Here is a 16,888-nt window from a genome sequence, read left to right as displayed (position 1 = left end):
CTGAAAAATACCAGAACCACCAGATTTCGCAAAATACACACCAGAAACAGCACCTACTGCCTGCTGCTGCTAATCTATTTCATGGAGATACTTCTGGGTCTGCACCACAACAGCACTCACATATTACACGGCAAAAGGAAATAATACGAAGTTTAAATGTTGGGGAGAAACACGTTGCTATAAACTCATCACTTTTCAGAGCTAGACATTTAGCTTTCCTATATACATAGCCATACAGCACTCCTGCCATTTCCAAAAGATACAGAATACTGAAAGGAAAACCTCAGAGCAGAGAGGATTTTTCTCCCACACACTCTGAACATTGTTTCTTTAATGGGAAGTTTCCTTTTGTTTGTATGTACTAAGTGAACAATGAAACTAATGTGAACAATGTGATACAATGTTCTAGGCAACAAAGTACGATGGTAAAAATGTGTGAATGTGTTGGGGGAATGCAAGACATTAATTCCTTACATTAGAATGCCAGGAAGAACAACACAAAAAATGATTTCCACTAGATCAGGAGCCACAACATCCAGTGTCACACCTGAAACTCCCCTGTGTTGCACGATGCAATGTGGAAGCCTACTCCTTAAGTTAACAACACAAATAAAACAGACAAACACTTACCATGTCTAGTAGTAGGTACACAGATTCTCTGTTCCTTGTAGTAGTTTTGTCTGTCTCCTGGCCAATCTTCAGTAGACTAGATGATGCAAGCTACATAAAATGTGTATATAAAAGCAATAAATAAAACAATGCATTGATCAGCTTCTGCTATTTTGTTACACAGGCACAAAACCTTTCTAAAGGAACCAATATCCCAGACGAGGGACACTGTGCTGTACTAATAAACTCCCAAAGAAAGTAAGTAATCCTGAGCACAGGGACCAGTACAGGGCTTTAGTCTCAGTGAGCCATTTTTGTTCATTTCTATTAGTGTTTAACAAGGAAGATGTGCTATTTTATACAAAACGTGAATTAATTAATTGCAAAGAATCAATAATCATTGTAACAACTGGTTGACCACTATAAAGTCTACTGAAATTAATGACAAAACCCTCATGGGATCAAGATCTCACTCCCTCTGTCCTTCCCAAAAAATACACGTATGAACTTACTGCACTTTTGTAAGATTTAAAGAGACTGAAGTTTTAATTGTTTGAAGTTAGCGAAAAAAAGTTTTACTTCCTAAGTTACATTTTGAACTGAAGAAATGTCATCCTAAATGTAAATGAATAATATTTTACCAGACCATGAGCAAGTTTAAGAAGATATCCTAGAAACTTCTAACATGTATTTAGGTATTTACAAGCTCAGGATGACAGAATACAGTAGAAAACCTGCTTTGCAGATGCATTGATAATCCATGTTTTCATGCCATACAGAAATTTGAAAAAACCCCCTTTCAAATTTGAGATGTACAATCAGCATTTATGCCCTCACACCAAGCAATGGCAATGTGCCTAAACCACATTTTTACCAGAAATGGATTTTAACTTAAAATATTACCTTTAAAAATCTAAATCAATAGTCCTCTTAACAAATAGTCATTAATCAATTTGTCATATAAAATGAATACACATACTTCAAAAGAATCTGAGTACACACTCAGCAGTATTCAATAACCTAGTTAAGACTTTTCTGTATTTAACTTTGACAGAAAAGCAGATCATCCCCAGAAGTACATTTTCTTCTTAAGAGAAATGTTTTTCTTTCAGACTAACAGTAAGTGATATATAAAAGGTGTTAGAAAAGAAAGATCATCAAAATATCTGACCCATCAAGCCATGGTCTGTGCAATAAAAGCCATGGCCTGAAACCAGTTCGTAAACACTGAAAAAATGCAAACCTCATACCAAAAGTGCTTTTATCACATGAAACTATACTGGTTTCCTTCACTTCTCAAATGTATGCAACTTGACACAACCATTTCTCTTTCATCTGTTACAGCCAGCAGTTGCATTAGACAAGGTCAATGGCCAAAGGTTTTTCTGTTTTACAAAATGCAATGAACTTCCAGAAATGGAAAAGTTTCTGTGGACTTCTAGTTACACAAAGTTACCATTACCCCACATCCATAAATATGTAAGGCACCTGAAATAAGGGGGGAAGAGACATTTTTTCATATTTTAAGGCCAAACAGCAAAACTCAAGGATGACTCAAAATCAGTAGTAATTTTAAAAAATTGAAGTGAAGCTGCAGTTTGAGCCTTTAGTTTCCCTTCAAGCATCAGCTAATTAAGAGCCACTTTAAAAATTCTATTTCTACTCAGGCGGCACACCAAAATGTATTTAAAATGCATCACCACCACCTAAGGGCTTTTGCTTTTTTCCTAAGCATCACTGAGGATTTCAGAAGCTTTGATCTCCAACCAGCTCTGAAGGATAAAAATTCCTCTCCCCACCTCTCCCTTCAACAAGCCACTATCAGACAGTTACTGTTCAAGAAGGGCAGGCATGGCAAATATACAATGCAAAAGCCACTCTGGAGTTACCTTCTTTGAAAAAGTAAAATAAACTACATAGTCCAACATGTCTGCTAGACAGAGTCTTGATTTTATATGCATTGCACATCTTTTTCTAGTCATGGGTCACACAATGTAAGAGATGGTACGTGCTCAGATTATACCGAAAAAAAGTTATGACACTTGTACTGATTTGCTACTGTTACTTTCCAACATCACACACAGCTGACTATTGCTAAAGGATTACTACTAAATTTAATCTAGACTTGTACTAACAATATGCTTTTCTCTCTTGTGTACCAAGAGCAGATTTATAGGAAATCAATTGCATTGCATCCCAAATTAATATTACATTTTCCACGTGAATTTGAAAATACTTCCTGAAGTCAATATATGAATATTTGCCTATTGCTAGAATTCAAAAATATTCACCTGATTTTCTCCTAATCCATATCAACAAGTTATACAATAACATGAGTTTCTCTGCAATCTGTAGCTACAGGAAAATACATTACAAGCATTATGAAGCAATATTGCTATTGGAATAAATGTTTGTTAATCAATACTCAGTGATCTAAATCTTTATAGTATGTCCTTGTGATTAAGATTACTCATGGCTGGTTGCTGCTGTAAAGGTAACACTTGCAATGACAAACACATTGATAACTTAATGACAGTGCTGCACAAGCTGGACAATGTATCTAATGGATTGAGGGGGCAGCTCTATAAATGAAGTTAATACATACCGCCAAAAATTCTTTGAGACGGTCTTCAATGCTTCCCTTGTGGATGGTAAATAAAGCTGCAGCAATCTGGTTGATAGCTTTTGCCAAGCAATGAATGTTGTTGCAATGCCCTAAACAAAAACGTATACAAATTACCTCAGCATCATGTTTGAAAATTACAGTATTCTTTGGAAAAAATCACCAAAGAGTAAACTTGTTACAACGAGATATCAACTTTTAGCTGCTTACACAACGGGAGCAAAGTTATTTTTTCACACTGAACTCGGTATGAGGAAAGCGAGCAGAAGTGCAGATCTCCCTTCTGAACGCTGTAGAGGTCACAATGACCTGACAAAGATCCCTGTGGCTTCTAGAAACAAGGAAAAATAATATACTGGAAGCTTATTTGCTTTCTCCAACACTTGTGAGTATTCCCACTTGATTAGGCTGAAAAGACACATGCAAGCAGGATTTTTTCAAGCTAATTGGCTGTTTTTTCTCCCCTCTATGCAAACAAACAAGTCGTCATGCCCAGACAACAGCACCCAAGAGATCTGCAGGAGCTCAAGAACAAAACCCTGGAATTGCTAATTGCCATACCTAACATCTTGCCTAAAAATGCACCCAGGCTTCAGATTAAGGGTGATTAAATGACACAGGCTTTCAAAGAGAGCAGGACTGCTCCTAGGTAAGACTGATACATCTTCTAAGCAAATTAAGTCAAATCTACCACTTTACAACAAAACTAACAGACACCTGGGCTAATATCCTGGGGAAGTGCTAGCATATGAAAAGGAGGAGGTCTTTGAAGGAGCTGACAAGTATTCAAGCATCCAAGAGGTGCTGATTCTTCCAGTTTTTCTGGACCATTGCTGAGCACCGAGCTAATTTTTGCATTCTGTCATTGATCATAACTCCAAGATGATGGTTGAATAGTGAGGTCAGCTAGACCCCATCATTTCATGTGAGAATTTTTTTCCCCTACGCATATCAGTATTGTTACTTAAAATGACTTATCTGTAATTTTATCACCCAATTCTCCATCAGCAGCACCCCCCCAGAGCTGATACTCCTACTCCATCATCTATTTTTAATTAAATATTGCTGTATGAATATGCAAGTCCAAAAAAAAGATATCACCCCTTTCCTTGAACATCAGTCAAGAACATCTGTTCTGCTTAATTCTGCTGATTAAAATTTATATTTATTTTTGAAGAGGCTTGATTTTTTGAAGTGATTTCATTTTTATGACTCAGAGACTGTAGAAAAAGCATCAGCAAGGGAATTCAACTGAGAACTGTTGTCTTCCAAGCTGCAACAGGTTTCAAGTATTTAGAAAAAGCTACATCTCTCACAGACATGTGTTCTATTCCAGCCTCCAGATGACAAATTAGTCCTCTAGCCTGATATTTGACTAGCAGTTCAAATTTCTTACTGGGAACAAAAGTAAAGGTCTGTTAGAGTCCGATACTTTATCCGGAGCTAGTGGAAGAAACCGGCTTGATCCTGAAGTAGGCAGAGAGAACACAGACTTTGCTAAAGCTGGCCAAGAACTCTCTGTGTTTGGGAGGTACATCTTGCCAGATTAGAAAGCTGAAACTCCTTCAAATCTCTGACTCGTTGATGGATAAAGTCGGGATTTGTCTAGGGAATTTACTTCATAAAAAGCAGCATTTATTAAGTTCTCATTCTAGAAATAGCATCTATATTTAGTGTCTAAAGCCAGATGGTCTCCAACAAGGGCAGAACACAAGAAAAAGTAATATTATGCAAGGAAGGTAGGACTGACAAGGCCTATTCTGTTTGTTCAGTTATTTTTGTAGAGTAAACATATTCCTTTTGCAAGGCTCTTTTCCTCTCAATAAAAAAGAGCCCACTTAGTAAAGAATTACATAAGGCAGAAGCCGCATCTCATAAAATCAGTAGCTACTCCCAATATGGGCTTATTTGAGTTCAAGATGTAACTGCTCTCCAGTCACAGTTTTATGAGATCTTATTAACTGTGCTTACTGTAAGAAGCCACTTTGAAACACAGCTTCATGTTAAGAGTTACTGAATGTAAATGAAATTACAGAAACTGAACATTTAAGCTACATGATACAAACCAGGCAGAAGATAAAAACTTATCTCAGCCTGCTCAGAATGTGAGGGCTTAGAGGGTCTTTGGAAGAGAGGGGAGCTCAAGGAAGGCAAACCTGCGGGAGCTCCAACCTGCTGGAGAACCTGACTCGTATCTTTAGAAATAAATTTGCAGAGGGGGTGAATGTGAAAATATGATCACCTTTAAAAACTTTTAGTACTGTCCCCCTGGCAAGTAGCATAACTGTTGAGACTCTACAGTAGGTAAGATGCTTCTGAAGGAGAAAGTGGGAGCACAAAGTGCTTCCACAGTATGTATTTTATGGAAATGCGAGCAAGTAGTATTTAAGAGATGTGGTCTTAAACACACATAAGCAAGTTCATTTGGAGCAAGTTATGAGAACCAACCTGATTCTCCTTTAACAAGCAATTTCTTGTCTGTGCCCCTCACCAATCACATTTGATATTCCCCACTCTTGCCTATATTCTGAGATTTTCAGTCATCCACCATGCTTTGAAAAAGTTCACAAAAAGCCACAGAAATACTAGGAGTGCAGACAACACGAAACAACTCTGCGTGTTACAGGGTTTTCTCCCTATCAATCAGAAAAAGTTGTTAACTTCAGAATTCGTAACTTTGCAAATACATGTTCAACTTCCACTCATTGCATCAGAGATTTATCCAACTTTTCCACAATCGGCAAAAGGCTACACTATCTGTTTAAAATGAAACTACAGTTAACAAATCCCTAATTTCTCAAAACTGAACAAAAAAAAAGGTTAATTAACCCAACTTAAACAATCATGGGTGTCTGAAAAAAATGTGATCTGCATACTACACTAAGTGATAAAGGCTTTAAGAATTTTTGGTCTTTTCTTAGTACTTCAAATTTTCCTAAATCAATGTTGGTATTCTTTGTGAGTTTAATTTTGACAAGATCAAAAATAATGCTGCTTTTAAAACAAAGACCAGAAAAAACATGCTGTACCCAGTAAATGGATGCAGAATAAACATGGTCTTTTATGTGAGCCATGCTACACATCACAAAGGAAATAGCCTGAACAGCTGAAAGGTGACTGTTGTGTGTGTTGGAACAGTTTTGTCAGTCTTTTTTTCTTCAACTTAATTTTGTCTGAAAGAGAACTCCTTTTTTTTTTTTTTTTTTTTTTTTTTTGTGGATTACATGCAAAGAATTTCCTTGAGGCAAAGCTTTTTAAGTAAAAAAGCTGAACTACTGCATAGGATATAATGCTGTTCGCAGCTTACACCTTCCAGATTATTTTTTCAAAATTTTATGCTTAGTAATATAAACAGCATATTAAATATAGAAAAGACACCTTGTATGACTGGCCCGAAGCCAATGTAAAGATTACTAAAATATCTATACTATTACAGAGTAAGTCTCACACTAATTAACGTAGAATGTATGCTCTGGCAATTCTACATATTAGGACGAGACTGCCCCCTACAGTATCGGAACTGTTCTTAAAATCTCAAGCGGAAGACTTATTTTTCATAGAAAGTTAACTCAAACAAAAGTTAAGTAAACGCTTTTTACACTAACTTTCAGAAGAACTCTCCTGGATTAGAGCAAACTGATTTTTAGATTTTGTTTACTACAAAATATAAGTAAGTATGTAAACCAAAAGTATTCAAGAAACTACCAGGACTATTATGAAGAAAGCTCTCACAACAAATATTGAGCTGATGTTACCTTCAATGGCGGGGCTGTACTGAGACATCATGTTACTAGCCAAAGTCGGCAAGGAGACTGCCACGAACACCATGAGAAGGCAAGCGATTTTATATTCTTCTTCTGGACTAATGTTTTCTAAAAACAAAACCAATACATTTCTTTAATTAAAGAATTAATCTTAAAGTATTTCCTTTCAACTGCAGGTAGTTTAGAATGTAAAACGTCTCGTCTCTTTTGCTCTCCCTTCAGTAAGTGAGCAGAAGGTGATGTGCACCCACCTCAATCCACACTAAAACCTTGTGTTTTCAAAAACAGCAGCATCACCACACATAAGCATAAGATTAGTTTAAAAAGGTCAACAGCTGGTGAAATACAGTACTTCTGTCTGTACAAACTGAATCACTAAAAGCAAAATACTTCAAACTGCAAAGATAAGAATCAAAATACAAGATCCTAACCAACCATGAAAGTATACAGAAACTCTGTCTTGTGTACTCAGCTTAAACATTTCACAGCTGTTCCACAAATAAAATACTCAATTTTAAAACATCATTTAAGATACTAGCTATCTTCCACAGATATACTTATGTATATTATACAGATAATTTATATAAAACAAATACACTTTTTTTTAAGGTACACAAAGAAATTGTGCTTGACACTTAAGCTTAAATATTAAAATGCCCCCTTGAAATTACCTGTATTTTCCCCTCCCAAAATAGCTACTATTAAAGCAAGAAAAAACAACTTAGGCAGCATTTAAAATACTCATGATCTGATGAGAACTATCCGTTACATAACGGGGGGAAAAAAAGGCAATAAAGTGCTCAGGAATACAGGAAGAAAAGCTGAAGACTCTCAAAAAAGTACTTAATTCATGCCTTTGAACCTGCCAGAGTAAACCAAACTGAAAAGCTTAGACCACGGTGCTTAAAGCAATTAAGAGAAAGTACCATGTGTGTTAGAACATTAACATGTTTATTTTACCATGTTTCCCCTTGTTGGCTCCATGTTTACACTTGTATAACACACAGGTAACACAATGTTGTAAAATTCATGAAGTGCATTTCAGTTCCATGACACAGATTCGTTACAGATCTGTACAACACAACTCACCATGTCCGCAGTTGTTCACAACAGAGTCCTACGTTCACTGTCCTTAAATTACAGCAGTTTTCACCATTAGTTATTAAAGTCCTTCAACATCTACTCGTTATTCTTTTCTAGGCCAACAAGTTAATTCACATGTGGTTGAAAAGATTCTCAAGGTAACACACTGGTAGACAGCAGGCACAAATAATTCATCATCTTATGCCATTTATGGAGTTCATCAAAGGAATACAAAGGACCAAAAATATAAATCTTCCTCCCAGCACTTTAAACAGTTCCCTGCCTGGGTGCATTTATTTTTTGGCTCCCTCCTCCTCAACTCCCTTCCCTCTTTTTTTTTTTTAACACTTATAGCTTTTAATTTGTAAGTTCTTACCTGATTTTTGGGAAGACAGTGCTACAACCAAGGCAGGATCAATCTCACAAGGCAATCCAGCAGCCGATGACAGTTCATATACATTCATTGCCACCTGAGGACCAGAAGGAAGATAATTACAAAAAAAGAACACCGAATGCTTTTTGTGTACATGATGAAGCACAGTTTTGCTGCCATGTTTAAAGTGTTATTAAGAGTTTGAGGCACTAAGGAATTTCAAACTTGGCTAAAACAATATGAAGAGACTCTGGATTTTTGTTTGTTTCTAGCCCACACTTAACAGCTGGGTCAGTACTTTATGTGCTAGATTGTAATTTCTTTTTGTCAAGCCAAACAAAGTTTGTACACTTTTCTACATTACCTCCAAAGCAAACATCCCAACATCCAATTAGCCATTTCCCACATCTTTCTTCACTGTTCAAAAGAAACTAACAGGTCTTCTCTACCAGATCTAAAGTATGAGCTAACATCTGCAAATGTAGGTTTTTTTATACAAAAGCCAAAATTCACAACCTTGTGAAATATCAGAGTAAGGCAGAAATCTTAAAATATTCAAATTTGGTACAGATTCAGCATCCAGTGATTCCAAGTGCCAAGAATTAGGCTCTAAGTGGCCCAAATACACAGAGGAACTAAGAACACCTTGAAATGTATTCCATTTTCCAGGCAGTATCTTTTGTTGCCATTAAAAAATGTTCACCACAGTTCTTCGCTCTTTCCCCAATTTACATTTTGGACAATGTATCTGAAGCTCAAGTTCAGACGAATCTCTGCAACAGCAGGTTTATACCAAACAAAAAGGACGACCGGAAATGCTAGCAATGTGTCTTACTGCCATCAATATTCAAGAAGTTTTACACTTTGCCCACAAATCCTCATGTACAGTGGGTCAGCTGCATGTAGGAGATACTCTGCAGACTATCCTTATTCTTGTGCTCCAGCCTGGCTAACCGAGGGCAAGTGGTGATATGAAACATACAGAAAGTAGTTTGCAGAGTGCTATACTGTCAGCAGGACATACAATATTGCATCAACTACAGTCCTGCATTAAAAGAATTACAGTGCATCTGATGGGAGCTGGTTCACAACAAACTGGTTAAGGAGTAACCAGTGGAATAAATGCAAGCCTGTTTCTAAAAGCCTGTATAGACATCCCAACAATTTAATATTAAAAATCACCAAATAAAACGAGAACAAATCCCCACTTTCTCAGTAACCCCAAATCATAAGTTTCAGAGATACTAAAATAAAAATAACATTTCATAACAAGTATTTATTTCATCAACAGCTTTAAAGCTATTTATGCTTTGCTTGGTATATTCAGTACAGAGGAAATTACTGTATTATAATATCCTAAAATATGCCCAATGGGGCAGCAGTCCCAACTCATTGTACAAAGCCTTGTAAATATCTGTCTGTCAACATGGCTTCATTTAAGAAAAAAAAAGTCTGCCTTATTGTCCCCAAAGAAGCCTTTTTAGCCTCCAATTGCACTGCTGTATGTGACAAGGCCAGGAGAGAGCTCAGACAACGAGCTGCTGGTTGTCTCAAGGGCTTAATTGTTAGTGAGCTCACAGCACAGCTCTGGCCCTTCCAACAAGCTGCTTTCAAGACAAAGCTCTGGCCGAGCTGTGGGGCAGCACATGTCAGAGTTCCCAGTATTCCCAGAAGGCACTATGGACAAGATTACACAGGTTTGACTCCTTGTCCATGCACAGTTCTCCAACATTATCCAGGCAAGCTGTGTACTCTTAAACAAGCCTACATGGCATCATGCCACACCACATGTTGTGACATCTCTGGTTGGTGTCACGCAAACACCAGCATGTTTGGCTGTACCACAGCGCTTACAATTTGTTGCAGACACTTAGAACTAGTTAAAAAAACCCCACACAACAGGTATATTCAGGAATCACAGCAGAACTACAGCAGACCCAGAGAAGACCAACTGCAAAATATTATGTGAAGCAGAGGCAACTAGGTGGTGCTACATGGCATAAGCCCAAGAGCAGTCCTCAGCATGGTTTTATTTAACAGTAAATAGCTTTTTATTTGCTATACAATTGTGCTGGTATAACTGAAAATGAGTTAATTTTATTTATGCAGTTAGAAACCTTTCTTTTTCATAGCTAGCACGGTCATTATTTGAGAACAAGAGAGAACACCCCAGCACAGAGTCAATGTTTTTAATTGTTCTGGTCAAGCCAAGGACATTTTGAGTGCTCTGTCCACGGGTGTGAGGCAGCAAAGAAGGGGGGGCAGAGATGAGGCAGAGCTTGACTGACAGCCAGACTGAACAATGAGAGTATTTAATCCCATTAGCGTCACACTTCATATTTAAGAAGAGTCAGGATCTTCCAGTCTCTCTCTCAGGCATTTTTCGCGCTTGTGCGATTTTTCTTTGCTCTTTTTGTTGTAGCCAGGGGAGTTTTGTTCAGTATGTTTAGTTGGGCCTTCTGCCATTTTGCAGAGGCCTCTGGGCTTTTCTGCCTTTTTTCTCTCTTTGGGATCAGCTGTTTGGGACCAGGGTGCTGCTTCCTGGGACTGGCTGCTTAGTGTGGACAGAGTTAATGAGGAACTGATGTACTATCATGAGTTCATGATAGTACACTCTTGCATTGATTATATTTTATTTCTATTTTATGTATATATTTACTAGTAGTGTATTAATATTTTGTTGTTTTATTAAACTCTGCTTATCTCAATCCAAGTTTCTCCCTTCCCTTTCGATTTTCTCCTGTCGGGGAAGGCGGAGAGTGAGTGCCTATCATGGTTGTATTGCTAGCTTGGGTTAAACCACGACACCAGTTATTCCAGTGACTGCAAATTACTCCAGTAACTTCCAGAACAGATCCAGTAACCTCCAGAATTACTCCAGTGACTTCCAACAGAAAAGCAGCAAACACTCTGCTTCCTCCTATCTGCTGCCACACATCAGTTCAGTGATGTCTTTAGAGATCCACTGAGATATTAAAAATGATTTGTTATCATCAGCTTAAAAACATAGATGGTAAAACACTGTCTTCAATGATTACTGTTTCAGCCTCTATCCTGCCCTGTTTTTCAGTACCCCATTTGATACCAGAGGCTGTAAGATGCTTTCTGAAAAGATCAGACAAGCAGGCAGTGCGCTTCCCTTCTCATCTCTTCTGCATGCTGATTCCACAAGTTCAATAATGGAACATGATGTGATCAATGATTGCCTCTAACTATAGGTAAGAATTTTAGAAATTTTCTTGAGAAGTGCAAAGACAACTTGCATCATTTTGATACAACCTTTATTGAGTATCCTTCAAGTTTATTTTCCGTAGCATTTCCACAGAATTCCTCTACTGTGATATGAATTTCAATGCTTTCTGGGACATCGAACATCCCTGGCTGGTTTATCAGCACTGCAAGTTTCAGAAGGCATGTGATTGTATCTTGGAGTGAAACAGCATACGTGTGAAATTCCAGTAACTTATCATATTCTTCACACAACCTCTGACTCATTTTCAGACAGACTGCTAAACTGCAATGTACTTTTACAAAGAAGAAAGATTTTTTATTTTTTTTTTAAATTTAGTGAATCTTCATACACAACAGATCTTAAGTTTCTTTCATCAAGAGTAAATGGTACAATGTAAACTTCAAGTTCAGGAATAACAACATATTCTGGCCCTCAAAAATGATACTTTGCTCAGGAGAATATTTCTAAATATTGTTTCCCTAAAAGTGAATCAAGAGTTGCACAATGTATAGCCCACTACACATTTTCTGCAAATGCAATGCCACACCACCATTAAGAAGCTTGCAAACCTTCATAGCCTCCAAGCTGCAAAAACTGATTATGAAAACCAGCTCAGCTATAGCTACTGTGCATATGTGTCCAGAAGCCACAAGATGTACTGACAACGGGTTTTATATACAAATTAATACCATTCAGAAGCAAGGCACCTTATTTAGGCTTCTGAATGGTGTGTTCACAACTATTTTCAATTTAAGGTCAAAATCAGCCTTGTAGCTATTACATGTTACATAGAGCTCCAACCATGTACACAGAGTTCTGGAAACATTTAATTTTACCAGTTATGTGCTCACACCGCAAAGCATCTTAGTATTCTTCCCTTTATCGTTTAGTCATGTTTTAACACTTGATAAATTTTGTTCTTAATTTTTTCCCTTAAAGTACTCAAATGCGATCACAGGTGCTTATCCTACTAGAAGTGGTACGGTTTTTTTTGTTTGTTTGTTTTTTGTTGTTGTTTTTTTTCCTTCTACCCCCCTTCCCGAACATCAGGAGGCTGCAGATGCACAACTACTTTGCTCTTTGGAGAAAAAAAGAGGTGTTCTTTGTTTCTGGATTATTCCCACTAAGCACGAAAGTCTTGTCCCTTACATATTTTCAGTAAGCTACATCAGCCTTTGGGCCAAACATTACCTTCATGTCAGTCTCTCTTGGAATGTGATCTTTGAAGTCCTCGATGGAACTTACAAGGAAAGGAATGTGGTAGGATAAGACCTACGAGACACAAACACATACAAAATGAAAAAAAACACAACTTCCCATGTTAATGATCAATTAGACACTGCCATTATTTTACTGGACTTATTATTTAAATGATTTTTTATTTTACACATATGAATTTGTTTGTAGATTTAAGACATTAAAGCCTAATAAACGCAAAATCAAATTACTAGCAAACAAAGTGAAATGAAAGCTTTTAAAATGTACTAAACACAGAAAACATTGAGAGGCACGCTCAAACTAAAACCTGTATGTTTTAACGTAACATTTCTCTGAACAGTACTTAAAAAGTAGATTTTCCCCACCCCCAGTTTGCAATTAGAAGTTCAGTTACGACTGAATGTTGCCATTTTACCCACAACCTTTTAAGAGGTAGCATTTCTAAATAGCGAAGCTTCAAATACCTTTTCATTCCATTAAATTAAATACAATGAAAACAATTCAGAAGATATTAAGTTATTTCTTACATCTCTAAGTGCTTCCTGTGCCAATGACCGAAAAGACAAGATAACACCAATAATCGTCATTCTCTTCAAAACACTGTCAACAGCTGAAGAGAAAGTAGAACAACAGTGAACAAGAACCTGTTGATGTTTACAAGCTCAGCTCTTCACAAAAGACAAGTAAAACATTGAACAAAATACTGAAAAACAAGGTACTGAAACAATGGCATTCCTTAAAAGAGCCAAAATAAGCAGTGCTTAAGTCAGCTTTTATATCTAAGCTGACAATGGGATTTTCAGTAGAAGACGTATCCTGTTTACCACTTCATGGAACCAACCCTGTTACACGCAGCTCACAATACTGCATGCTACCCATAGTCCTGTGTTTTCTTGAGGCCAAAAGTATCTCTAATATTTATTTTTGTTAAAAATAAATCCTTATGTTAATTATATGTAAAATTTCTTCAAAATAACACAATAATTTACATTGTGATGGAATCAAATCAGAAATGTGTGTCAAAAAAGCCTACATTTTCTCTTCTATGGCTACATACCCAGTTTGCAGTTTACTGTTGTTACAGCTATGTGCTGTCATCCCTGAAGAGAAAATGATGCTCAAAGCTCATCACTACTAAAGTGCACTAAGTAACACCAAAATCTCATTCTATCTGTACATGAGAAGTCTGGAAAATTTTGAAAAGATGCATCAGTTTACACAAGCTCATGCACATTTTGCTCCTTCTGTATACTTAATATGGAGAAATTAATTTTTCCTATTTTAAATATAAAGATTAAAACCCAATTCTATATGTTTAGTAGGACCTTGCTAGTTACCCACATGATAATCTTTTAAAGAGTGCTGCCATCTGGTCTGGCTTGTCAAAGCTGGTCCTCATTTGTGTCAGAACTTCAACGTTCTCCACCACAAGTTTCTAAAAAGAAGCAAGGATTCACGTCAGCTATAGGTTTCAGTATGTTAAAGGATAAATGCATGCTTTGGGATATTTCACTCTGGCAGAGGAAATGAAACTCATGGAATACAGATGTACCCACTGTGTTCTTAACGGCACTACAATATCAGTATTATTATCAGACACTACTCTACAAAAAAATTAGCTCTGAATCAAAAAGCAGAGGATTAGATACCCCTTGGAACATGATTTTTATATTCAGCCATATGTGCAGCTTCTTAAAACAAGGGACGGAAACTCAGCAAACCACAGAATCACAGAATGTTAGGGACTGCAAGGGACCTCGAAAGCTCATCCAGTCCAATCCCCCTGCCGGAGCAGGAACACCCAGATGAGGTTACACAGGAAGGTGTCCAGGCGGGTTTTGAATGTCTCCAGAGCAGGAGACTCCACAACCTCCCTGGGCAGCCTGTTCCAGTGTTCTGTCACTGGACTCTCAACTCGCTCGTCATCTGTGCTTGGACAATACTCAATACATTGTAGTTGCTCTCCCACATAAAGAGCAACTCCACCACCATACCTGGCTGGCCTGTCTTTCTTGAAAGGGACATAGCCATCCATGACCACATTCCAGTCATGCGTGCTGTCCCACCATGTCTCCCTAATTGCCACTAGGTCATAATCTCCTGCCCTAACACAGGTTTCTAACTCCTCCTGCTCATTCCCTATGCTGCACTCATTGGTGTACAGGCATTTCAGAGAGCGAGCTGAGTACACTGATTTCACCCCAGTGGTATAGGAGGCCTCCCAGCCCTCATGAACTCTAGAGTGATGCCCTACTGATGCAAGCCCAGCTACATCCCCATCCCTCTTCGAGTCTAGTTTAAAACTCTCCAAATGAGCCCTGCTAATTCCTGTCCCAGCTTCAAACCCAAACAATAGCTCCTCATGCTATTCAGCTTTTTGTAAGAAAAGGATACATGTATCAATAAAAATGCAGATTCACTAAGTAATCCATTATTTTGTGTTGCTCCTCTCACCAGGTACACCATAAAGCTTAGATATTTTATGTTGGTAAAATTTAGAAAAGGAATGAAGAGTGTAAGTGTCAGATTGTTAAACCTCAGTGCAGTTTACTTGAAATTTTCTTCATTACAATATAGAATTAATAACAAAGATATCCATTAAAGTTCCAACACCTTAGCCTGAAGCAGTTAAACTCAAGTTCAATATCTTTCAGTCAGTTTGACCAAAGGAAAAGAAAATGTATGTCTGTTTCTAATCTGTAACAGCTCTCATGTAATAGCTTCCCTGCAATCATTCCCGAAATACGTAACAGATTTAAATCATAGAGACTGCATAATCACAACTACAAAATGTCAGATCCTAAACGGGTTTCTTGCTAGCTGAGGAACTCACATTGTGCCAAGTGGTATTTTTAAATGCTTTTCAAGCAAGAAATAGGTACTTCATTTTTACAAAAAATATTTTTGCAGTTTGTATCCCAAGTGCTCTGATGCAGAAAAGGAAAATTTTATTCTCTCTCTTTATGTACAAGACAACCAGCAGCTAACAAAATTTAGATATCTTGTGTGCTTCTGAACATCAAATGAAGAAAGTGCCTTCTTCTAAGGACTTCATGCTTTGATATTAAACATTATTAAGATCGAGAAGAACTGAAAGATGGATAAATAAAACAAGATATTCTGGACTGGGGGTGGTCTTCCAAAGCAATTATTAATAGTTTTATTTTTCAAGTGTATTCATTCCAATCCACCTTAATTTCAAGGCAGCACACAGAAAAGAAGCAATGAGGAGGGAGCAGTAAGAATCACTGTTCAAACATGCAGGCCACTATAAGCCTGGAACATAAATTAAGATATGTCAAATGGAATGTAAGAAGAGAGATACCTGCAAGAACCTACTGCTAAGGATCCAAGAACATTCGACTTTTGACAGTTCTACTAACTGCTTTAATAGTTTTATTTCACTTCAACCCACACTGAAAATAGGGCAAAACATATCAATTGGCAAGCAGGGAAATTAAATTTTGGAGTAAATATTCCTATGACCACAGTAGCAGAAAAAACCAACACAATTTAAATTATGATGCTGTTATGAAATAAATGGTGGTCTGTGTTTACTCCCACCTCCTAGTCATGTAGCCTGCGCAAAGCAGATCTGCCCAACAGCTCAGACCTCTCAGGTTCAATTACACTGTGCCATGGTTGTGCTGTTTCCATAAACTCCAGTCTTATCCATAATCCACCCAGTCCTCCCACTTATATTCTTCTTATCTTCAGTGAGAAGCAAGGAATGAAATAAGCCATACAAGAAGTAACAAACTAACCACTTCCAAGAATGTGTGCACAGGGACATACAAGACACATTTCTATGCTGAAAGCCAAAGCAAGACTGGTTTGCACTGAAATTGAGATGGGCAATTTAAAACCAACTGATGTATCAGAACTTGGCAGATGTGTGACATTTAAATTTCAATCCCTCAAAGCTCTCCAGAATACAAGATTGAAGGCAATAGCCCACGCACATTGTTATTGAGTCAAGCTTTCAA

The 16,888-nt window shown here is 37.4% G+C and overlaps 1 protein-coding gene across 4 annotated transcripts in view; it reads right to left on the bottom strand.

The window, feature by feature from the left end:
* NCKAP1 (NCK associated protein 1) overlaps positions 1-16,888 on the bottom strand; it is a 63,329-nt gene that overhangs the window by 1,240 nt on the left and 45,201 nt on the right. For all 4 annotated transcript variants that reach the window (XM_065840868.2, XM_065840869.2, XM_065840870.2 and 1 more), the window contains 7 exons: positions 14,244-14,337; positions 13,430-13,512; positions 12,876-12,956; positions 8,456-8,549; positions 6,988-7,104; positions 3,215-3,324; positions 631-720 (listed from right to left, as the gene is read on the bottom strand). In XM_065840868.2, coding sequence (XP_065696940.1) covers positions 631-720; positions 3,215-3,324; positions 6,988-7,104; positions 8,456-8,549; positions 12,876-12,956; positions 13,430-13,512; positions 14,244-14,337 — 669 coding nt within the window. The remainder of the gene's footprint in view (positions 1-630; positions 721-3,214; positions 3,325-6,987; positions 7,105-8,455; positions 8,550-12,875; positions 12,957-13,429; positions 13,513-14,243; positions 14,338-16,888) is intronic.

The sequence above is a fragment of the Patagioenas fasciata genome, chromosome 7 (assembly GCF_037038585.1).
Source record: "Patagioenas fasciata isolate bPatFas1 chromosome 7, bPatFas1.hap1, whole genome shotgun sequence".
NCBI lineage: Eukaryota > Metazoa > Chordata > Aves > Columbiformes > Columbidae > Patagioenas > Patagioenas fasciata.
Note: the sequence above shows the minus strand (reverse complement) of the source record. Positions and strands in the feature narration are given on the sequence as shown.